Source organism: Bombina bombina, chromosome 4 (genome assembly GCF_027579735.1).
Source record: "Bombina bombina isolate aBomBom1 chromosome 4, aBomBom1.pri, whole genome shotgun sequence".
NCBI classification, from domain to species: Eukaryota; Metazoa; Chordata; class Amphibia; order Anura; family Bombinatoridae; genus Bombina; species Bombina bombina.
The window spans coordinates 187,580,852-187,606,646 of NC_069502.1; the positions used below are offsets into that span (position 1 = coordinate 187,580,852).

A 25,795-nucleotide genomic window follows, 5' to 3' on the forward strand; every position below is an offset into this window, starting at 1 on the left:
TACACATACAATTAAAGACACTAATTTATTTTATCAATACATACACATACAATTAAACACACTCATTTATTTTATCAATACATACACATACAATTAAAGACACTCATTTATTTTATCAATACATACACATACAATTAAACACACTCATTTATTTTATCAATACATACACATACAATTAAACACACTCATTTATTTTATCAATACATACACATACAATTAAACACACTCATTTATTTTATCAATACATACACATACAATTAAACACACTCATTTATTTTATCTATACATATACATACAATTAAACACACTCATTTATTTTATCAATACATACACATACAATTAAACACACATTTATTATATCAATACATACACATACAATTAAACACACATTTCTTTTATCAATACATACACATACAATTAAACACACATTTATTATATTAATACATACACATACAATTAAACACACTCATTTATTTTATCAATACATACACATACAATTAAACACACTCATTTATTTTATCAATACATACACATACAATTAAACACACTCATTTATTTTATCAATACATACACATACAATTAAACACACTCATTTATTTTATCTATACATATACATACAATTAAACACACTCATTTATTTTATCAATACATGCACATACAATTAAACACACATTTCTTTTATCAATACATACACATACAATTAAACACACATTTCTTTTATCAATACATACACATACAATTAAACACACATTTATTATATCAATACATACACATACAATTAAACACACTCATTTATTTTATCAATACATACACATACAATTAAACACATTTATTTTATCAATACATACACATACAATTAAACACATTTATTTTATCAATACATACACATACAATTAAACACATTTATTTTATCAATGCATACACATACAATTAAACACACTCATATTTATTTTATCAATACATACACATACAATTAAACACACATTTATTTTATCAATACATACACATACAATTAAAGACACTAATTTATTTTATCAATACATACACATACAATTAAACACACTCATTTATTTTATCAATACATACACATACAATTAAACACACTCATTTATTTTATCAATACATACACATACAATTAAACACACTCATTTATTTTATCAATACATACACATACAATTAAACACACTCATTTATTTTATCAATACATACACATACAATTAAACACACATTTATTATATCAATACATACACATACAATTAAACACACATTTATTATATCAATACATACACATACAATTAAACACACTCATTTATTTTATCAATACATGCACATACAATTAAACACACATTTATTTTATCAATACATACACATACAATTAAACACACATTTCTTTTATCAATACATACACATACAATTAAACACACATTTATTATATCAATACATACACATACAATTAAACACACTCATTTATTTTATCAATACATACACATACAATTAAACACATTTATTTTATCAATACATACACATACAATTAAACACACTCATACTAACTAGATGTTATGTGAGATTTGACTGATAGATTGAGATTTTACATTATGCTCTAGACTAGGATTTATTTATATTTTAAAGTTCATCAAAGGTGACAAACACAAGGATATATAACATAATTCAAATGCTATGAAACTGAAGTCCTTGTCTTCACGAGAGTTCATATATTTTGTATGTGACAGTCTGTGTCATTTTTTTAATTTCATACTAATAACATACAATAGAACACTAAGACATTTATCAAACAAAACCTCTTCATAGACAATGTGAATGTAAACTTTAAAGCCGAGTAATTTGATTATCCTGCTTTACAAGGATTTAAATATTGATGCACAAATCAGTTTGTAATGGCAGCCCCACAAGGAGGATAATACAACATCCCGGTACTATTACTAACTTATAGTAGAAGCAAAAACTCTTGATGTCAGTAGCAATTCTGATCTATGGATGTAGCACTGATTCAGTCTTTAGGGAGAGGAAGTACCCACAGTGCATGGCACATATAGTAAATTATGGGCTAAACAATTATTAAACACTGTAGAAATGATCAATTAAGAGACTTATGTAGCAATAAAGAGTGTCATTACAGCAGAGGCATGAAAGAAGAAAAGGATGATGGGAAAGAGGAAAAGGATGATGGGAAAGATGAAAAGGATGTAACAAAGAGATGGGAAAGAGGAAGAGAGGTTAAGGGAGAAGGAGGGGAAGGTATCAAGGCCTCTTCAGCCTCAGTGGGACAAGGCGCAGCTTTCCAATGTGTGTGTTTGTTACCATTTTCCTGCCTGACTTGTCAGTTAAGGCAGGTTAGCTTGCTAAGGGGTTAAAACATTACGTGCCTGAGTGAATTCTTCCCAATAAAAGTTCACTTCCAGGAAAGATGTGGATTTGTTACGCCTTAAATAGCCATATTCTTCTAGGGTTAACAATTTTGAATCTCTGTCTATCCACATACTTGTAGAGGGAGTGGTCATTTTCCAGAAACTGGCAATGATCTAGCCCCATTTAACCCAATATGTAGTAAATGTGTTCTGAGTTTACTATGGAGGTCATTTAACAGAGCAATGTCAGGAGTTGACTCAAATTCACTTATGGGTTTCCGCTGCCTGCCACAGAGGTCTTATCCGACCGGAATGCCACCACATGTGAATCAGACTACCGCATTTCTCACATACCTTTCAGCACCCCCAGGAGGTCTACTGGTTTTAAAGGGACATGAAACCCACATATGATTTAGACAGATAATACATTTTGAATCAGCTTTCCAACTTGCTTCATTCTCTTGGTATCCTTTATTGAATAGGAAGCAATGCACTACTGAGATCTAGGTGAACACATTGAGAAGCTGATGACAGACAAATAAGTGCAGCCATCAATCAACAGCTAGCGCCCAGCCTCCAAGCCTACCTAGGTATCCTTTTCAACAAAGGATATCAAAAGTACAAAGCAAATTATACAATAGAAGTAAATGTAAAAGTTGTTTGCATGCTTTATCTGAATCATGAAAAAAAAATGGTTTCATATCCCTTTAAGCCTTACAAAATACAACTTTTCCAGAGATTTACAGAAAGAGGGCTGTTACAACAATGCTTTATGAAATAATCTAGGGAATTTTATACACAGAACAATGTCTCAGACAGACCTTCATTTGTTAATCATTAATGAAATACAGTATTAAGAAACAATATAAATCTTGTTCTCTGTCATATTCAGATGAGAACTTATCTTATATTCATATGTTGGCAAACCATTCACAGGTGGAGGTCTACCAAGGTCCAAGCAAGCACTGTCTTCAAGACTTGACTAAATGTATTTGTTAAAAAAATAATAAAAAAAATGTTTACTTAATAAATTAAATTTATTTCACTGTGGTGAGAGTCTACGATACATAACTAATTGAAATTACTCTTCCCTACCACTAGGAGGAGGCAAAGATCCACAAATCCCAAGAGCTCTATAAAAAAAATAAACCACCACCAAAAAAACAGGGTGGGGTCTCGTAAACTCTTACCACCATGAATAAAATGAATTAATCAGGTAAGCATAACTAATGTTTTCTTTCATACAGGTGGTGAGAGTCCCCAATCCATTACTCCTGGGAACTAATGACCAAGCTGTGGAGTCCAATGAAAAACTAAATCCACAAGAACCCAAAAAGGGCATTTTTTAAATGCACTTAAAATTTAATCAACAGGTAAAAATAAATCAAGCTGACTCCAACTGCCTGAAGGACACTCCTACCAAAAGCTGCCTCAGAAGAGGCAAAAACATAAAAATGGTAGAATTTAGTAAAAATATACAAAGAAGACAAAGTAGCTGACTTGCAAATTTGGTCAACTAAAGCCTCATTCTTTAAAGCCCAAGAAGTTGCAATTGTTCTTGTAGAATGAGCAGTAATCAGTTTCGGTAGAGGCTGACCTGCCTCCAAGTTAGCCTTATGAAACAAAAGTTTCAACCAAGAGGCCAAAGAAGCAGCACACACTTTCTGCCCTTTCCTAGAACCAGAAAAGTTAACAAACACATTATAAGTTTGTCTGAAATCCGTAGTAGCATCAATGTAATACGTCAATGCTTTAACAACATTATTATGCAAATATCTCTCTGAAGCATTCTTGGGATTAGGACACAAAGAAGGGATAACAATTTCCCTACTGATATTGTCTGAAGACATAACTTAAGGCAACAAATCAAATTTAGTTCTTATCCTGGTGAAAAATAAGACAGAAGAAAGAGCAGACAATTCCAAAACGTTTCTAGCAGAAGAGATAGTCAAAATAAACAAAACCTTCAAAGAAAGAAGCTTAATATAAACTTAATGCATAGGCTCAAAAGGAGGAGCCTGCAAAACCTTTAATAACAAGTTAAGAATCAACCAAGGAGAAATTAGCTTGATTAAAAAAAACCTTAATTTGTTCCAAAGACTGAAAAAAACTATATAAATGTCAGGAAGATTAGCAATCTTCCTATGAAACAAAACTGAAATCTGCCTTTTCAGAGAACCGGTAGATAGGCCCTTATCCAAACCATCCTGTAAGAACTACAAAGTTCTAGGAAGTCTAAAAGAATGCCAGGGAAAGCCATGATCTATACACCAAGCAATAAAAGTCTTCTTGACCTTATGATATATCTTGTATTAAAAGAGGCATTAATGCAAAGGAGGAAAGCATAATTCAGTCACTATATAAATGCCTAGTAAGACCTCACCTTGAGTATGGAGTGTAATTCTGGGGACCAATCTAAAAAATAAATAAATTGCAGACCACAAAACGAATAAGGAGAATTTAAGCTGTGAGGAGAGGTTAACCAAACTGGGTCTGTTTTCTTTAGCAAAAAAATGTGCTTGAGAGGTGACATGATTACACACACATATATATATATATATATATATATATATATATATATATATATATATATATATATATATATATATATAGTATTAGAAGAAAGAAAAACGAGGAACTGCAGACTCTATTCCAAAGTGGTTAGTTTAATGAGCAGACAAGTGAAAGACACAGTCACAGTGTGCAGGGCTGGATCTGACGCGTTTCCCGCATGCTCACATATATTCAAAACCCATATACAGAGATGGTGGAAGCTCTGTTTATTCCAAGAATTGTTTTGTGACAAGAGGTCACAATTTAAGGCTGGAGGAAAGGAGATTTAATGTAAACATTTTTTCACTGTAAGAGCAATTAAATTGTGGAACTCATTACCTAAGGAGGTAGTAAATGCTAATACCTTTGATTCTATTTAATAATGGTTTATATACATTTCTGACCAGAAACAGAATACAGGGATATGCTTTATTGTGTTAAATTGATCACCTTTTTAATAGGATTAATTTAAGCTCAACTGGAGCTTTTACTGTAAGTATATGAAGGTCTGAATAGGTTGTACTTGATGGCCTTCTGTCTTTTTTCAACCGCATTCCACTATGCTACTATGTTAAGTGAGCAGTGATGCCACTCAGTTTTGGCATTCATTGCAGGATGCACATACAAAATGAAGCAAAATATGTTAGCTCCTCAATACAGAAATGTGTAACATTCATGACATCTCCAGGAGGTGTGCACTAGGTATTCAAGTAGCTTTTGCACAGATAGGGATTCTGGTTGCCTGTGTGCAGCCACCATTTAATGCTGCTGATTTAACTCTTAAAGGGACAAAAAACCCCAACATTTTCTCTCATGATTCTGATAGAGCATGAAATTGAAAAAAAAAACATTCAAATTTACTTCTATTATCTAATTTTCTTAATTCTCTTGGTATCTCTTGTTGAAAAGCATACCTAGGTAATCTCAGGATCTAGCTGCTGTATGATGGCTGCACATATATACCTCTTATCATTGGCTTACCCATGTGGTCAGCTAGCTCCCAGTAGTACATTGCTCCTCCCTCAATAAAGGACACCAAGAGAATGTAGCAACATTTATAAAATAAGTAAATTAAAAAGTTGTTTAAGATGATATGCTCTATCTGAATCACAAAATAATAATTTTGGGTTTCAGGTTCCTTTAAAGGGACAGTCTAGTCAAAATTAAATGATTCAGATAGTGCATGGAATTTTAAACAACTTTCCAATTCACTTTTATCATCAAATTTGCTTTGTTCTCTTGGTATTCTTAGTTGAAAGCTAAACCTAGGTTGGCTCATATGCTAATTTATAAGCCCTTGAAGGCCACCTTTTATCTAAGGGAATTTTGGCAATTTTCAACACATAGAGCGCGTTAGTTCATGTGTGCCATATAGATAATATTGTACTCACGCCCGTGGAGTTACCTAGGAGTCAGCACCGATTAGCTAAAATGCAAGTCTGTTAAAATAACTGAAATAAGGGGCATTCTGCAGAGGCAAAAAGTATATTAATATAACTGTTGGTTATGCAAAACTGGGGAATGGGTAATAAAGGAATTATCTATCTTTTTAAACAATACAAATTTTGGAGTAGACTGTCCCTTTAAGGTCTTCAAGTTTGTCTTTCATTTTTGTTATAACATTGACTTGATGGATCATATTGAGATAAATGTCCCAATTCTTCATTGAAGTGTCCTTTCACTCATCAAAAGATCCAGTTTGGAATCCCAATGATATGATATCCTTTATGTTGGTCAGCCCTTTCCTAAGACAATATTGGATCTTTAAGAAAAAATTAGAAAAATTTGAAGAAATAATTTATTAACAGCAATCAAGAATAGTGAACCGGTTAAAAATAGTGAAATATAGTGCCTAATCTTTATACAAATATTGTGAGGACTCACAAGAACTGTGATGTCTGGTCTCTTGCCCGAATTGATCGCTTGTATCCATCTGGTGTAGGCAGATAGGGTATAGGGTCTGAGACACGACAGGAGCTTTTTCTAGAGGAGTAGGATTGAACTTTATAGTGTGGCCAACACCTGTAGCAGCCCTGTCATACTCTAACAACCACCTCCATTAAAAATGCAAAGCACCTGGAAGGGATTTGCGTCCTCGCTTAATTCCGTCTTTGTTCAAAGCACAAAAGCATAGCAGAAGGTGAGAAAGATTAGGCTGAAGTGCTGACTGATGGACTAAATATAGTGTGTGTGTGTGTGTGTGTGTGTATATATATATATATATATATATATATATACATACATATACACACACAGACATACATATATATATATATATATATATATATATAAATGTATATATACACACACACTAAACGGACACTTTATTAGGTACACCTGTTCAATTGCTTGGTAACACAAATTGCTAATCAGCCAATCACATGGCAGCAACTCAATGCATTTCGGCATCTAGACGTGGTGAAGACGACTTGCTGAAGTTCAAACCAAGCATCAGAATGGGGAAGGAAGGGGATTTTAGTGACTTTGAACGGGGCATGGTTGTTGGTGTCAGACGGGCTGGTCTGAGTATTTAAAAAACTGCTGATCTATTAGGAGTCTCACGCACAACTATCTCTAGGGTTTACAGAGAATGGTCCGAAAAAGAGAAAATATCCAGTGAGCGGCAGTTGTGTGGACGGAAATGCCTTGTTGATGTTAGAGAAGAATGGGCAGACTAGTTTGAGCTGATATAAAGGCAACAGTAACTCAAATAACCACTTGTTACAACCAATGTATGCAGAATACCATCTCTGAACATGTCAAACCTTGAAGCAGATGGGCTACAGCAGCAGAAGACCACAACCGGGTGCCACACCTGTCAGCTAATAACAGGAAATGGAGGCTACAATTTGCACAGGCTCACCAAAATTGGACAATAGAAGATTGGAAAAACATTGCTTGGTCTGATGAGTCTCTATTTCAGCTGGGACATTCAGATGGTAGGGTGAGAATTTGGCGTAAATAACATGAAAGCATGGCCTCCACAGTCACCAGATCTCAATCCAAAAGAGCACCTTTGGGATGCGGTGGAACGGGAGATGCATTCATGGATGTGCAGTAGACAAATCTGCAGCAACTGCGTAATGCTATCTTGTCAATATGGACCAAAATGTCTGAGGAATGTTTCCAACACATTGTTGAATCTATGCCAAGAAGAATTAAGACAGTTCTGAAAGCAAAAGGGCGCCCAAACAAGTGACCTGCACATTTGCATATAATTTTATTTCCATAAAGCGTTTGCTTCAGCAAGGAGAAAGTTGCTCACGTACAAAATCCTTGATGAGCATATCTATCAGTTAACATCACATATACGAATATACATTATAATAAGTAACATTAAAAGGTTAATGAGATCAAACAACGTAAACTGACCTATGATTGATTTACAGACCTTTCTTTCTCTGAGCTAATTAGTCACAATTAATAAACACAATCCTCTGCTGCTGGATACTAAAAAGTGTCAGAAGCAGCTTCAAAAAGTCTCAGGAAGAAGATGGGTGGAGAAAGGAAGAGGCTGGTATGAGGTTGGCAGCAGAATGAGCTCTATAATACAAGTTGGTACTCCACTTCCAACCTCTTATTTTCTTCCAACCTCCTATTTTCTCCAGTGTTTCTGTTCCCTCACATTTGCTGTGTGATTTAAAGGTCAGGAGGAAAAATACACAAAAAAGGCTAAAGATAGATAGAAGCTATTGCAAAGTTTTATTATAATATTTAAGAAGAATATAGAGATTAACTCTAAAAGTCCTTCTTCTATATCTGCTTTACTACTTTTTTTTATTAAAAAAACAAAAACATAATATCAGTCACTCTGTTAGATAGACCCATTAGTCTTTAATATAAGGTCATCATTCCTTTTATACAATAACCCTTTCATTAAAAACAAACAAACAATAAAACAAAACAAAACCAAAAAACCCCACAACATACCTGTTCATGAGAACCATCATTTTATTCTGTAGTTCATTTGCTGAAGCTAAATTTTCGATCACTTTCTCTGCATTCTGGAAGTATTTTTCTGCAGTTTTTATGTCCCCAATCTAAGAGGGAAAAAAGTTATTTATTTTTGTAACTATTCCATTTACTTCAATATACTTAATAAAATATATACAGTTGTGCTCATAAGTTTACATATCCTGGCAGAATTTATTATTTCTTGGCCATTATGAATGATAACACAAACATTTTTCTTTCTCTCATGGTTAGTGTTTGGCTGAAGCCATTTATTATCAATCAACTGTGTTTACTCTTTTTAAATCATAATGACAACAGAAACTACCCAAATGACCCTGATCAAAAGTTTACATAACCTGGTGATTTTGACCTGATAACATTCACACAAGTTGACACAAAGGGGTTTGAATGGCTATTAAAGGTAACCATCCTCACCTGTGATCTGTTTGCTTGTAATTAGTGTGTGTGTATGAAAGGTCAATGAGTTTTAGGCCTTGTTTACTCCACTCCAAATGTAGCGTTTATGGTTGTGGCCAAAAAGCTCTATTTTGGTCTCATCACTCCAAATTACTTTGTGCCAGAAGGTTTAAGACTTGTTTCTGTGCTGTTTGGTGTATTGTAAGTGGGATACTTTGTGGCATTTGCGTAGTAATGGCTTTCTTCTGGCGACTCGACCATGCAGCCCATCTTTCTTCAAGTGCCTCCTTATTGTGCATCTTCAAACAGCCACACCACATGTCCTGAATTTCACCTGAAGTTATTTGTGGGTTTGTCTTTGCATCCCAAATAATTTTCCTGGCAGTTGTGGCTGAAATTTTATCTGGTCTACCTGACCGTGGTTTGGTTTCAACAGAACCCCTCATTTTCCACTTCTTGATTAGAGATTGAACACTGCTGATTTGCATTCTCAATTCCTTGGATATCTTTTTATATCCCTTTCCCACAGATCCTTTGACAATTCTTTTTCTTTCCCCATGATTCCAGAAACGTCAGTGCAGCACTGGATGAAAGATGCAAGGGTCTGTCAGGAGTCCAGAAACTCATTGACCTTTTATACACACACACTAATTACAAGAAAACAGATCACAGGTGATGATGGTTACCTTTAATAGCCATTCAAACCCCTTTGTGTCAACTTGTGTGCATGTTATCAGGCCAAAATCACCAGGGTATGTAAACTTTTGATCAGGGTCATTTGGGTAATTTCTCTTGTCATTATGATTTAAAAAGAGTAAACACAGTTGATTGATAATAAATGGCCTCAGCCAAACGCTAACCATGAGAGAAAGAAAAGTTTTTTTGTTATCGTTCATATTCTCTGAAAAATGACCAATAAATCAAGTTCTGCCAGGGTATGTAAACTTATGAGTACAACTGTATGTATACATATTTTTTCAAAACAAGGATAGTTCAATGTAAATGATAGCTGGAAAAGCACAAAACCCAAGCAAGATAAATACCGTATTTTTCGCTCCATAAGACGCACTTTTTCCCCCCTCAAAAGTAAGGGGAAATGTCTGTGCGTCTTATGGAGCGAATGCAGGCTCGGTGCTTGCATATTTAGGCTAGGCAGCCACCTTAGGGCACTGTCTTACTGAGTTCCACTTCCTGCGCGCAGGGCGCGGATTATCTGTCACTGTGAGAAGTGAATGAGGAAGCGCTGCGCAATGAGAAGAGTGCAGACTATAGGACAGTGAACCCACACACAGTGTCTGTGGGTCTTAGGAGCAGGGCAGAGCTTTTCAGCCGAGACTGGGGGCTGATCTGAGTGAACCGGAAGCTGCTGTGTGAAGGCCCGGGGATCTCCTGCAGCTAGTGCTAATGTGGAGCAGAACTTATCCCGGTGAAGAACACTGTCAACAGGTGAGCCATATGCTGCCAAAAAATGCACTTTTAGTGACCTTTTCCAGTTTTCCTGTTTGTGGGCTGGAGGAGCAGGTGATTTTTTTTATATACCGCTATATAAGAATTTGAATCTGGCCCTTAAAGGGACACTGAACCCAAATTTTTTCTTTCGGGATTCAGATAGAGCATTAAATTTTAAGCAACTTTCTAATTTACTCCTATTATCAAATGTTCTTTATTCTCTTGGTATCTTTATTTGAAATGCAAGAATCTAAGTTTCGATGCCGGCCCATTTTTGGTGAACAACCTGGGTTGTCCTTGCTGATTGGTGGAAAAAAAATCATCCACCAATCAAAAAGTGCTGTCCAGAGTTCTTAACCCAAAAAAGCTTAGATGGCTTTTTTTTTCCAAATAAAGATAGCAAGAGAACGAAGAAAAATTGATAATAGGAGTAAATTAGAAAGTTGCTTAAAATTGCTTGTTCTGTCTGAATCACAAAAGAAAGAAATTGGGTTCAGTGTCCCTTTAATGTTTTAAAAATTGGCACTGCCTAAGTTGGGAATCGCAGCTTTACCCGCCCTGCGGGTATGTTGTCCTGCACTACTTGGATTAGGACCCGAGGGACACACATGAGATGCCTGTAGATGTCTGGAGTCCTGCCCTGAGGAGAAGCAGACTCTTAAGTTAGTTTCACCTAAGCACCAAAAGGGTTAAGGTTACCCCTCTGACATCTGAGTAATTAAAGACTTAAAGTTCCCCTTACTGACACTGCCTCCTTGTCACCTATGGGGGTACTATACTATGGGGTGTGTGTGCAGTGGGTGTGTATGTAGTGGATGCAGTGAGTGTGTGTGTGTGCGCAGTGGGTGTGTATGTAGTGGATGCAGTGGGTGTGTGTGTGTGTGTGTGTGTGTGTGTGTGCAGTGGGTGTGTATGTAGTGAATGCAGTGGGTGTGTATGTAGTGGATGCAGTGAGTGTGTGTGTGTGTGTGTGCAGTGGGTGTGTATGTAGTGGATGCAGTGGGTGTGTGTGTGTGCAGTGGGTGTGTATGTAGTGGATGCAGTGTGTTTGAGTGCGCAGTGGGTGTGTATGTAGTGGATGCAGTGGGTGTGTATGTAGTGGATGCAGTGAGTGTGTGTGTGTGTGCAGTGGGTGTGTATGTAGTGGATGCAGTGAGTGTGTGTGTGCAGTGGGTGTGTATGTAGAGGATGCAGTGTGTGTGTGTGCGCAGTTGGTGCGTATGTAGTGGATGCATTGTGTGTGTGTGTGCATGTAGTGGATGCAGTGTGTGTGTGCAGTAGGTGTGCATGTAGTGGATGCAGTGTGTGTGTATGTAGTGGATGCAGTGTGTGTGTGTAGTGGGTGTGTATGTAGTAGATGCAGTGTGTGCGTTTGTGCAGTGGGTGTGTATGTAGAAGATGCAGTGTGTGTGTGCACGCAGTGGGTGTGTATGTAGTAGATGCAGTGGGTGTGTATGTAGTGGATACAGTGAGTGTGTGTGCGCAGTGGGTGTGTATGTAGTGGATGCAGTGTGTGTGTGTGTGCAGTGGATGTGTATGTAGTGGATGTAAAGTGTGTGTAGTGGGTTTGTGCACAGTGGGTGTGTATGTAGTGGATGCAGTGTGTGTGTGGTGGGTGTGTGCACAGTGGGTGTGTATGTAGTGGGTGCAGTGTGTGTATATAGTGGATGCAGTGTGTGTGTGTGCATGCGCAGTGGGTGTGTAAATAGTGGATGCAGTGTGTGTGTGCAGTGGGTGTGTATGTAGTAGATGCAGTGCGTGTGTGTGTGTGTGCAGTGGGAGTGTATGTAGTGGATGTAGTGAGTGTGTGCGCGCAGTGAGTGTGTATGTAGTGGATGCTGTGTGTGTGTGCGCAGTAGGTGTGTATGTGTGCGTAGTGGGTGTGTATGTAGTGGATGCAGTGTGTGTGTGTGCAGTGGGTGTTGTATGTAGTAAACACAGTGTGTGTGTGTGTGTGTGTGCGCACAGTGGGTGTGTATGTAGTGGATGCAGTGTGTGTGTGTGCGCAGTGAGTGTGTATGTAGTGGATGCTGTGTGTGTGTGCGCAGTAGGTGTGTATGTGTGCGTAGTGGGTGTGTATGTAGTGGATGCAGTGTGTGTGTGTGCAGTGGGTGTTGTATGTAGTAAACACAGTGTGTGTGTGTGCGCACAGTGGGTGTGTATGTAGTGGATGCAGTGTGTGTGTGTGCGCAGTGGGTGTGTATGTAGTGGATGCAGTGTGTGTGTGTGTGTGCAGTGGGTGTGTATGTAGTGGATGCAGTGTGTGTGTGTGTGTGCGCGTGCAGTGGGTGTGTATGTAGTGGATGCAGTGTTTGTGTGTGTGAGCAGTGGGTGTGTATGTAGTGGATGCAGTGTGTGTGAGTGCGCAGTGGGTGTGTATGTAGTGGATGCAGTGGGTGTGTATGTAGTGGATGCAGTGAGTGTGTGTATGTGTGCAGTGTGTGTGTATGTAGAGGATGCAGTGTGTGTGTGTGCGCAGTTGGTGCGTATGTAGTGGATGCATTGTGTGTGTGCAGTAGGTGTGCATGTAGTGGATGCAGTGTGTGTGTATGTAGTGGATGCAGTGTGTGTGTGTAGTGGGTGTGTATGTAGTAGATGCAGTGTGTGCGTTTGTGCAGTGGGTGTGTATGTAGAAGATGCAGTGTGTGTGTGCACGCAGTGGGTGTGTATGTAGTAGATGCAGTGGGTGTGTATGTAGTGGATACAGTGAGTGTGTGTGTGCGCAGTGGGTGTGTATGTAGTGGATGCAGTGTGTGTGTGTGTGTGCAGTGGATGTGTATGTAGTGGATGTAAAGTGTGTGTAGTGGGTTTGTGCACAGTGGGTGTGTATGTAGTGGATGCAGTGTGTGTGTGGTGGGTGTGTGCACAGTGGGTGTGTATGTAGTGGATGCAGTGTGTGTGTGCAGTGTGTGTATATAGTGGATGCAGTGTGTGTGTGTGTGCATGCGCAGTGGGTGTGTCAATAGTGGATGCAGTGTGTGTGTGCAGTGGGTGTGTATGTAGTAGATGCAGTGCGTGTGTGTGTGTGTGTGTGTGCAGTGGGTGTGTATGTAGTGGATGTAGTGAGTGTGCGCGCGCAGTGAGTGTGTATGTAGTGGATGCTGTGTGTGTGTGTGTGCGCAGTAGGTGTGTATGTGTGCGTAGTGGGTGTGTATGTAGTGGATGCAGTGTGTGTGTGTGCAGTGGGTGTTGTATGTAGTAAACACAGTGTGTGTGTGTGTGTGTGCAGTGTGTGTGTGCGCACAGTGGGTGTGTATGTAGTGGATGCAGTGTGTGTGTGTGCGCAGTGGGTGTGTATGTAGTGGATGCAGTGTGTGTGTGTGTGTGCAGTGGGTGTGTATGTGTGCGCGTGCAGTGGGTGTGTATGTAGTGGATGCAGTGTTTGTGTGTGTGAGCAGTGGGTGTGTATTTAGTGGATGCGGTGTGTGCAGTGTGTGTGCGCAGTGGGTGTGTATGTAGCGGATGCAGTGTGTGTGTGCGCAGTGGGTGTGTATGTAGCAGATGCAGTGTGTGTGTATGTAATGGATGCAGTGTGTGTGTGCACAGTGGGTGTGTATGCAGTGTATGCAGTGTGTGTGTGTGTGTGTGCAGAGGGTGTGTATGTAGTGGATGCAGTGTGTGTGTGTATGCAGTGGATGCAGTGTGTGCAGCGAGTGTGTATGTAGTGGATGCAGTGTGCGTGTGTGTGTAGTGAGTGTGTATGTAGTAGTGGGTGTGTATGTAGTGGATGCAGTGGGTGTGTGTGTGTGTGTGTAGCGAGTGTGTATGTAGTAGTGTGTGTACAGTGGGTGTGTATGTAGTGGATGCAGTGTGTGCATGTGTAGTGAGTGTGTATGTAGTGGATGCAGTGTGTGTGTGTGTAGCGAGTGTGTATGTAGTAGTGTGTGTACAGTGGGTGTGTATGTAGTGGATGCAGTGTGTGTGTACAGTGGGTGTGTACGTAGTAGTGTGTGTACAGTGGGTGTGTATGTAGTAGTGTGTGTACAGTGGGTGTGTATGTAGTAGTGTGTGTACAGTGGGTGTGTATGTAGTAGGTGCAACGTGTGTAGTAGATGCAGTTAGAATGTTTAATTTAAAGAGCCATAATAATGAAACAAAAAACATGTTAGAGTATGTAATTTTAACACTTGCAACAGCCCAACTCTGTGCGTTTACCCCCAGCAGGTCACTGCAGCTCCCAAGTGGTGCTGTAACTATGCATTTAGCCTATTTGCAGGGTTTACTATTGTTAAAATTACACACTAACAAATTAGAGCAGGCTTTTTAAAAAAAAAAATAAAAAAAAAATATTATGGCCCATTAAACCGACTAGTAGTACTATAGTGATGGGATAAGAAATACGTAAAATTAAAAAAAACTTAGGTACCACAAGTCTTCTCAATGAAGCAGATTGTGTTATTGAAAACGTTCTGAATCTTTCCCATAAGAAAATTTAAGTCTGTTACCACCAAACCCCCCCCCCCCCCAAAACAATCACTGACTATTCAGCTTCAGCTCTGATAGCTGTCATTACAACCCCAGCTAGTCAACAGTACCTCCCATATAATTGGGGCAACAACAAATTCCTTTAAAAAGCTCTAGAAAAAAATAAATTCTAAATAATTCTCAGAATTAAACTCTATGTTGCAGAAGTGGGCAGCAGCACCACAGCCTACTGCACCTCTGTATGAGTTTTTACTATAACCATATCGGTTATGACAAAAGGATTTGCTGTAGTGAATGAAAGATTATTAACAAGGATGTACCATGCATCTATGGGTACTAAAGGGAACGTCTAACACACAAACAACATGTTCTCGGCATTTGTGACATGTGAAGGAGATAATACACTGTTTTTATAGTTCGGGAGGGTTTATAGCTGCCCTGAATGTTGTTTCCTGTACTGCTGCACCATCAACACTTTTGAAGAACAATAATTAGTTTTAAAAACAGTAAACGATAATTACGATACTAACAAGTATATTTATTGAACAGGAACCAGCACTAATTGGCTAAAATGCAAGTCTGTAAATAGCCCTGAGATAAGGGGACAGTCTGCAAAGGTTTAACCCCTTAATGACCGGACCATTTTTCAATTTTCTTACCCTTAATGACAATGGCTATTTTTACATTTCTGCAGTGTTTGCGTTTAGCTGTAATTTTCCTCTTACTCGTTTACTGTACCCACACATATTATATACCGTTTTTCTCGTCATTAAATGGAATTTCTAAAGATACCATTATTTTCATCATATCTTATAATTTACTAAAAAAAAATGATAAAATATGAGAAAAAAATGGAAAAAAACACACTTTTTCTAACTTTGACCCCCAAAATCTGTTACACATCTACAACCACCAAAAAACACCCATGCTAAATAGTTTCTAAATTTTGTCCTGAGTTTAGAAATACCCAATGTTTACATGTTCTTTGCTTTTTTTGCAATTTATGGGGCAATAAATACAAGTAGCACTTTGCTATTTCCAAACCACTTTTTTTCAAAATGAGCGCTAGTTACTTTGGAACCCTGATATCTGTCAGGAACACCTGAATATCCCTTGACATGTATATATTTTGTTTTAGAAGACATCCCAAAGTATTGATCTAGGCCCATTTTGGTATATTTCATGCCACCATTTCACCGCCAAATGCGAGCAAATAAAAAAAAAAACTTTACATTTTTCACAATTTTAGGTTTCTCACTGAAATTATTTACAAACAGCTTGTGCTATTATGGCAGAAATTGTTGTAAAAGCTTCTCTGGGATCCCCTTTGTTCAGAAATAGCAGACTTATATGGCTTTGGCGTTGCTTTTTGGTAATTAGAAGGCCGCTAAATGCTGCTGCGCACCACACGTGAATTATGCCCAGCAGTGAAGGGGTTAAATTAGGCAGCTTGTAGGGAGCTTGCAGGGTTAATTTTAGAGATCAGCCTCCCACCTGACACATCCCACCCCCTGATCCCTCCCAAACAGCTCTCTTCCCTCCCCCACCCCACAATTGTTACCGCCATCTTAAGTACTGGCAGAAAGTCTGCCAGTACTAAATAAAAGAGTTTTTTTTTTTTTTAAATAAAAAACAGAATTTATGTTTACCTGATAAATTTCTTTCTCCAACGGTGTGTCCGGTCCACGGCGTCATCCTTACTTGTGGGATATTCTCTTCCCCAACAGGAAATGGCAAAGAGCCCAGCAAAGCTGGTCACATGATCCCTCCTAGGCTCCGCCTACCCCAGTCATTCGACCGACGTTAAGGAGGAATATTTGCATAGGAGAAACCATATGGTACCGTGGTGACTGTAGTTAAAGAAAATAAAATATCAGACCTGATTAAAAAAACCAGGGCGGGCCGTGGACCGGACACACCGTTGGAGAAAGAAATTTATCAGGTAAACATAAATTCTGTTTTCTCCAACATAGGTGTGTCCGGTCCACGGCGTCATCCTTACTTGTGGGAACCAATACCAAAGCTTTAGGACACGGATGAAGGGAGGGAGCAAATCAGGTCACCTAAATGGAAGGCACCACGGCTTGCAAAACCTTTCTCCCAAAAATAGCCTCAGAAGAAGCAAAAGTATCAAACTTGTAAAATTTGGTAAAAGTGTGCAGTGAAGACCAAGTCGCTGCCCTACATATCTGATCAACAGAAGCCTCGTTCTTGAAGGCCCATGTGGAAGCCACAGCCCTAGTGGAATGAGCTGTGATTCTTTCGGGAGGCTGCCGTCCGGCAGTCTCGTAAGCCAATCTGATGATGCTTTTAATCCAAAAAGAGAGAGAGGTAGAAGTTGCTTTTTGACCTCTCCTTTTACCTGAATAAACAACAAACAAGGAAGATGTTTGTCTAAAATCCTTTGTAGCATCTAAATAGAATTTTAGAGCGCGAACAACATCCAAATTGTGCAACAAACGTTCCTTCTTTGAAACTGGTTTTGGACACAGAGAAGGTACGATAATCTCCTGGTTAATGTTTTTGTTAGAAACAACTTTTGGAAGAAAACCAGGTTTAGTACGTAAAACCACCTTATCTGCATGGAACACCAGATAAGGAGGAGAACACTGCAGAGCAGATAATTCTGAGACTCTTCTAGCAGAAGAAATCGCAACTAAAAACAAAACTTTCCAAGATAATAACTTAATATCAACGGAATGTAAGGGTTCAAACGGAACCCCCTGAAGAACTGAAAGAACTAAATTGAGACTCCAAGGAGGAGTCAAAGGTTTGTAAACAGGCTTGATTCTAACCAGAGCCTGAACAAAGGCTTGAACATCTGGCACAGCTGCCATCTTTTTGTGAAGTAATACCGACAAGGCAGAAATCTGTCCCTTCAGGGAACTTGCCGATAATCCTTTTTCCAATCCTTCTTGAAGGAAGGATAGAATCCTAGGAATCTTAACCTTGTCCCAAGGGAATCCTTTAGATTCACACCAACAGATATATTTTTTCCAAATTTTGTGGTAAATCTTTCTAGTCACAGGCTTTCTGGCCTGAACAAGAGTATCGATCACAGAATCTGAGAACCCTCGCTTCGATAAAATCAAGCGTTCAATCTCCACGCAGTCAGCTGGAGTGAAACCAGATTCGGATGTTCGAACGGACCCTGAACAAGAAGGTCTCGTCTCAAAGGTAGCTTCCAAGGTGGAGCCGATGACATATTCACCAGATCTGCATACCAAGTCCTGCGTGGCCACGCAGGAGCTATCAAAATCACCGACGCCCTCTCCTGCTTGATCCTGGCTATCAGCCTGGGGATGAGAGGAAATGGCGGGAACACATAAGCTAGTTTGAAGGTCCAAGGTGCTACTAGTGCATCCACTAGAGCCGCCTTCGGATCCCTGGATCTGGCCCCGTAGCAAGGAACTTTGAAGTTCTGACGAGAGGCCATCAGATCCATGTCTGGAATGCCCCACAGGTGAGTGACTTGGGCAAAGATTTCCGGATGGAGTTCCCACTCCCCCGGATGCAATGTCTGACGACTCAGAAAATCCGCTTCCCAATTTTCCACTCCTGGGATGTGGATAGCAGACAGGTGGCAGGAGTGAGACTCCGCCCAAAGAATAATTTTGGTTACTTCTTCCATCGCTAGGGAACTCCTTGTTCCCCCCTGATGGTTGATGTACGCAACAGTCGTCATGTTGTCTGATTGAAACCGAATGAACCTGGTCCTCGCAAGCTGGGGCCAGGCCTGGAGCGCATTGAATATCGCTCTCAGTTCCAGAATATTTATCGGTAGAAGAGATTCTTCCCGAGACCAAAGACCCTGAGCTTTCAGGGATCCCCAGACCGCGCCCCAGCCTATCAGACTGGCGTCGGTCGTGACAATGACCCACTCTGGTCTGTGGAACATCATCCCTTGAGACAGATTGTCCAGGGACAGCCACCAACGGAGTGAGTCTCTGGTCCTCTGATTTACTTGTATCTTCGGAGACAAGTCTGTATAGTCCCCATTCCACTGACTGAGCATGCACAGTTGTAATGGTCTTAGATGAATGCGCGCAAAAGGAACTATGTCCATCGCCGCCACCATCAACCCGATCACTTCCATGCACTGAGCTATGGAAGGAAGAGGAACGGAATGAAGTATCCGACAAGAGTCCAGAAGCTTTGTTTTTCTGGCCTCTGTTAGAAAGATCCTCATTTCTAAGGAGTCTATAATTGTTCCCAAGAAGGGAACCCTTGTTGACGGGGATAGAGAACTCTTTTCCACGTTCACTTTCCAGCCGTGAGATCTGAGAAAGGCCAGGACAATGTCCGTGTGAGCCTTTGCTTGAGGAAGGGACGACGCTTGAATCAGAATGTCGTCCAGGTAAGGTACTACTGCAATGCCCCTTGGTCTTAGCACCGCTAGAAGGGACCCTAGTACCTTTGTGAAAATCCTTGGAGCAGTGGCTAATCCGAAAGGAAGCGCCACGAACTGGTAATGTTTGTCCAGGAATGCAAACCTTAGGAACCGATGATGTTCCTTGTGGATAGGAATATGTAGATACGCATCCTTTAAATCCACCGTGGTCATGAATTGACCTTCCTGGATGGAAGGAAGGATAGTTCGAATGGTTTCCATCTTGAACGATGGGACCTTGAGAAATTTGTTTAAGATCTTGAGATCTAGGATTGGTCTGAACGTTCCCTCTTTTTTGGGAACTATGAACAGATTGGAGTAGAACCCCATCCCTTGTTCTCTTAATGGAACAGGATGAATCACTCCCATTTTTAACAGGTCTTCTACACAATGTAAGAACGCCTGTCTTTTTATGTGGTCTGAAGACAACTGCGACCTGTGGAACCTCCCCCTTGGGGGAAGTCCCTTGAATTCCAGAAGATAACCCTGGGAGACTATTTCTAGCGCCCAAGGATCCAGAACATCTCTTGCCCAAGCCTGAGCGAAGAGAGAGAGTCTGCCCCCCACCAGATCCGGTCCCGGATCGGGGGCCAATATTTCATGCTGTCTTGGTAGCAGTGGCAGGTTTCTTGGCCTGCTTTCCCTTGTTCCAGCCTTGCATTGGTCTCCAAGCTGGCTTGGCCTGAGAAGAATTACCCTCTTGCTTAGAGGACGTAGCACCTTGGGCTGGTCCGTTTTTACGAAAGGGACGAAAATTAGGTCTATTTTTTGCCTTGAAAGGCCGATCCTGAGGAAGGGCGTGGCCCTTACCCCCAGTGATATCAGAGATAATCTCTTTCAAGTCAGGACCAAACAACGTTTTCCCCTTGAAAGGAATGTTTAGTAGCTTGTTCTTGGAAGACGCATCAGCCGACCAAGATTTCAACCAAAGCGCTCTGCGCGCCACAATAGCAAACCCAGAGTTCTTAGCCGCTAACTTAGCCAATTGCAAAGAGGCGTCTAGAGTGAAAGAATTAGCCAATTTGAGAGCATTGATTCTGTCCATAATCTCCTCATAAGGAGGAGAGTCACTATCGAGCACCTTAAGCAGTTCATCAAACCAGAAATATGCGGCAGTAGTGACAGGGACAATGCATGAAATGGGTTGTAGAAGGTAACCCTGCTGAACAAACATCTTTTTAAGCAAACCTTCTAATTTTTTATCCATAGGATCTTTGAAAGCACAACTATCCTCTATGGGAATAGTGGTGCGTTTGTTTAAAGTAGAAACCGCTCCCTCGACCTTGGGGACTGACTGCCATAAGTCCTTTCTAGGGTCGACCATAGGAAACAATTTTTTAAATATGGGGGGAGGGACGAAAGGAATACCGGGCCTTTCCCATTCTTTATTAACAATGTCCGCCACCCGCTTGGGTATAGGAAAAGCTTCTGGGAGCCCCGGCACCTCTAAGAACTTGTCCATTTTACATAGTTTCTCTGGGATGACTAAATTTTCACAATCATCCAGAGTGGATAATACCTCCTTAAGCAAAATGCGGAGATGTTCCAATTTAAATTTAAATGTAATCACATCAGATTCAGCCTGCTGAGAAATGTTCCCTAAATCAGTAATTTCTCCCTCAGACAAAACCTCCCTGGCCCCCTCAGATTGGGTTAGGGGCCCTTCAGAGATATTAATATCAGCGTCGTCATGCTCTTCAGTAACTAAAACAGAGCAGCCACGCTTACGCTGACAAGGGTTCATTTTGGCTAAAATGTTTTTGACAGAATTATCCATTACAGCCGTTAATTGTTGCATAGTAAGGAGTATTGGCGCGCTAGATGTACTAGGGGCCTCCTGAGTGGGCAAGACTCGTGTAGACGAAGGAGGGAATGATGCAGTACCATGCTTACTCCCCTCACTTGAGGAATCATCTTGGGCATCATTGTCATTATCACATAAATCACATTTATTTAAATGAATAGGAATTCTGGCTTCCCCACATTCAGAACACAGTCTATCTGGTAGCTCAGACATGTTAAACAGGCATAAACTTGATCAGAAAGTACAAAAAACGTTTTAAAATAAAACCGTTACTGTCACTTTAAATTTTAAACTGAACACACTTTATTACTGCAATTGCGAAAAAACATGAAGGAATTGTTCAAAATTCACCAAATTTTCACCACAGCGTCTTAAAGCTTTGAAAATATTGCACACCAATTTTGGAAGCTTTAACCCTTAAAATAACGGAACCGGAGCCGTTTTAAGCTTTAACCCCTTTACAGTCCCTGGTATCTGCTTTGCTGAGACCCAACCAAACCCAAAGGGGAATACGATACCAAATGACGCCTTCAGAAGTCCTTTATAAGTATCAGAGCTCCTCTCACATGCGACTGCATGCCATGCCTCTCAAAAACAAGTGCGCAACACCGGCGCGAAAATGAGACTCTGCCTATGCTTTGGGAAAGCCCCTAAAGAATAAGGTGTCTAAAACAGTGCCTGCCGATATTATTATATCAAAATACCCAGATAAAATGATTCCTCAAGGCTAAATATGTGTTAATAATCAATCGATTTAGCCCAGAAAAAGTCTACAGTTTAAATAAGCCCTTGTGAAGCCCTTATTTACAATCGTAATAAACATGGCTTACCGGATCCCATAGGGAAAATGACAGCTTCCAGCATTACATCGTCTTGTTAGAATGTGTCATACCTCAAGCAGTAAGAGACTGCACTCTGTTCCCCCAACTGAAGTTAATTGCTCTCAACAGTCCTGTGTGGAACAGCCATGGATTTTAGTTACGGTTGCTAAAATCATTTTCCTCATACAAACAGAATTCTTCATCTCTTTTCTGTTTCTGAGTAAATAGTACGTACCAGCACTATTTGAAAATAACAAACTCTTGATTGAATAATGAAAAACTACAGTTAAACACTAAAAAACTCTAAGCCATCTCCGTGGAGATGTTGCCTGTACAACGGCAAAGAGAATGACTGGGGTAGGCGGAGCCTAGGAGGGATCATGTGACCAGCTTTGCTGGGCTCTTTGCCATTTCCTGTTGGGGAAGAGAATATCCCACAAGTAAGGATGACGCCGTGGACCGGACACACCTATGTTGGAGAAATTATAAAATATTTTAGTTGTGATGGACCCCTGCCTTAGCACCAACCTCCCTGATCCCCCCCTCCAGCTCTCTAACCCTCTCCCCTACCTAATTACCGCCATCTTGGGTGGCCAAACTATTTAAATTTTATTTATAACTTTTATTTGTATTTTTTATACAAATTTATTTCTGTAGTGTAGCAGCCCCCCCACAATACCCCCACCCCCTCCCAGATCCTTTTATATGTTAAAAAAAAAAAAAAATGTAACTTTTTTTTTTTTTTAACTTTTTTTTCCCCCTTCGTTCATTGGTGTCAGTGTGGTAATGTGCGCACGTGCACGCGAATCCTCGTGCACGCGCGCGCACACGCTCCCTCCTCCCACTGGGCAAAGGCACCATCGGCACCATCACTACCGGTGCAGAGAGGGCCACAGAGTGGCTCTCTCTGCATCGGAGGCTTGTAAAGGGGTATTGCAGGATGCCTCCATATCGAGGCATCACTGCAATACCCTCAGAGCTGCTGGAAGTGATTGTGATCACTTCCAGCACTCTGTTAGACAACTGACGTACCAGGTACGTCCATTGTCATTAACTGCTTGTTAATGCATGACGTACCTGGTATGTCAGTTGTCATTAAGGGGTTAAATACAAAGTAATCACAGAGGTAAAAGTGAATTAATATAACCGTGTTGGTTATGCAAAACTGGGGAATGGGTAATAAAGGGATTATCTATCTTTTTAAGCATTAATAAATCTGGAGTTGACTGTCCCTTTAAGGCTTTAGGTCAAACTGCTAAGGCTTTCTGAAATTTGTGAGGCACAGAAAAACGAACAAAGAGAGAAGAAAAATGTCTGACATTTTTTGCGACTTCCACATAATATTTGAGAGCTCTAACAACATCCAAGCTGTCAAGAAGACACTCATTAGTAGTTGGACAAAAAGAAGGAACCACAATGTCCGGATTTATAGTACCTGTAGATACCACCCTAAAAAGAAGGAAATAGTGAGAAGAACAGCCTTATCCTGATGAAAAATCAGAAAAGGAGGTTTGCATAACAAAGATGAAAGCTTAGAGACCCTTCTAGCCGAAGAAATAGCATAGAAGAAAAAGCCCTTTTCAGGATAAAAGGGTTTAAAGAACCCTCAAAACCAAATAAAGATTCAATGGAAGAGAAACTGGACGAATAGCTGGTTTAATTCTGATCAGAGCCTGAACAAAGGCCTAAAAGTCAGGAATTTTAGCAATTTTCTTATGAAACAAAACAGAAAGAGCTGAAATCTGACCCTTCAATGAACTGGATGATAAACTATTAGCTAAGCCTTTCTGCAGGAACTCAAGTACTCTAGTAATTCCAATGGTAACCGTTGCAAAAACACCACAAAAATAAATAAATTCCAGACTACCCGGAATCAGGGTATTAATAACCCTATCAGAAAAACCTCTCAGACAGAATTAAGTGCTCAATAGCCATTCCGTCAAATTTCAGAGTTTTGAGATCTTCACAAAAAAGGGCCTTGAGAGAGAAGATCCTTTCTTAGAGTAAGCCTTCAAGGCGGGCCCAAGGACATTGGCACCAGATCCGCAAACCAAATCCTGCGAGGCCACACCAGAGCAATTAGAATTGCTGAGACTTGTTGCTGCTTGATTCTTTGCTTCACTCTGTATGTAATCATGGTGCTCTTCCCAAATTATAATGTAGGACACTTCCCACATCACTAAGAAACAGTGAGTTGTGATTGATATAAGTCACTGCCGTGACATTGTCTAACTGAAATCTCAGAAAAACATAATTTATGTAAGAACTTATCTGATAAATTCATTTCTTTCATATTAGCAAGAGTCCATGAGCTAGTGACGTATGGGATATACATTCCTACCAGGAGGGGCAAAGTTTCCCAAACCTCAAAATGCCTATAAATACACCCCTCACCACACCCACAATTCAGTTTAACGAATAGCCAAGAAGTGGGGTGATAAAAAAAGTGCAAAAGCATATAAAATAAGGAATTGGAATAATTGTGCTTTATACAAAAATCATAACCACCACAAAAAAAGGGCGGGCCTCATGGACTCTTGCTAATATGAAAGAAATGAATTTATCAGGTAAGTTCTTACATAAATTATGTTTTCTTTCATGTAATTAGCAAGAGTCCATGAGCTAGTGACGTATGGGATAATGACTACCCAAGATGTGGATCTTTCCACACAAGAGTCACTAGAGAGGGAGGGATAAAATAAAGACAGCCAATTCCTGCTGAAAATAATCCACACCCAAAATAAAGTTTAATGAAAAACATAAGCAGAAGATTCAAACTGAAACCGCTGCCTGAAGTACTTTTCTACCAAAAACTGCTTCAGAAGAAGAAAATACATCAAAATGGTAGAATTTAGTAAAAGTATGCAAAGAGGACCAAGTTGCTGCTTTGCAAATCTGATCAATCGAAGCTTCATTCCTAAACGCCCAGGAAGTAGAAACTGACCTAGTAGAATGAGCTGTGATCCTCTGAGGCGGAGTTTTACCCGACTCAACATAGGCAAGATGAATTAAAGATTTCAACCAAGATGCCAAAGAAATGGCAGAAGCTTTCTGGCCTTTTCTAGAACCGGAAAAGATAACAAATAAACTAGAAGTCTTTCGGAAAGACTTAGTAGATTCAACATAATATTTCAAAGCTCTAACAACATCCAAAGAATGCAACAATTTCTCCTTAGAATTCTTAGGATTAGGACATAATGAAGGAACCACAATTTCTCTACTAATGTTGTTGGAATTCACAACTTTAGGTAAAAATTCAAAAGAAGTTCGCAACACCGCCTTATCCTGATGAAAAATCAGAAAAGGAGACTCACAAGAAAGAGCAGATAATTCAGAAACTCTTCTGGCAGAAGAGATTGCCAAAAGGAACAAAACTTTCCAAGAAAGTAATTTAATGTCCAATGAATGCATAGGTTCAAACGGAGGAGCTTGAAGAGCCCCCAGAACCAAATTCAAACTCCAAGGAGGAGAAATTGACTTAATGACAGGTTTTATACGAACCAAAGCTTGTACAAAACAATGAATATCAGGAAGAATAGCAATCTTTCTGTGAAAAAGAACAGAAAGAGCAGAGATTTGACCTTTCAAGGAACTTGCGGACAAACCCTTATCTAAA

General features: G+C 39.8%; 1 protein-coding gene across 2 annotated transcripts in view; it reads right to left on the reverse strand.

Moving 5' to 3' along the window:
- TRAPPC12 (trafficking protein particle complex subunit 12) overlaps window positions 1-25,795 on the reverse strand; it is a 496,716-nt gene that overhangs the window by 8,191 nt on the left and 462,730 nt on the right. For both annotated transcript variants that reach the window (XM_053709729.1, XM_053709728.1), the window contains one exon: window positions 8,850-8,959. In XM_053709729.1, coding sequence (XP_053565704.1) covers window positions 8,850-8,959 — 110 coding nt within the window. The remainder of the gene's footprint in view (window positions 1-8,849; window positions 8,960-25,795) is intronic.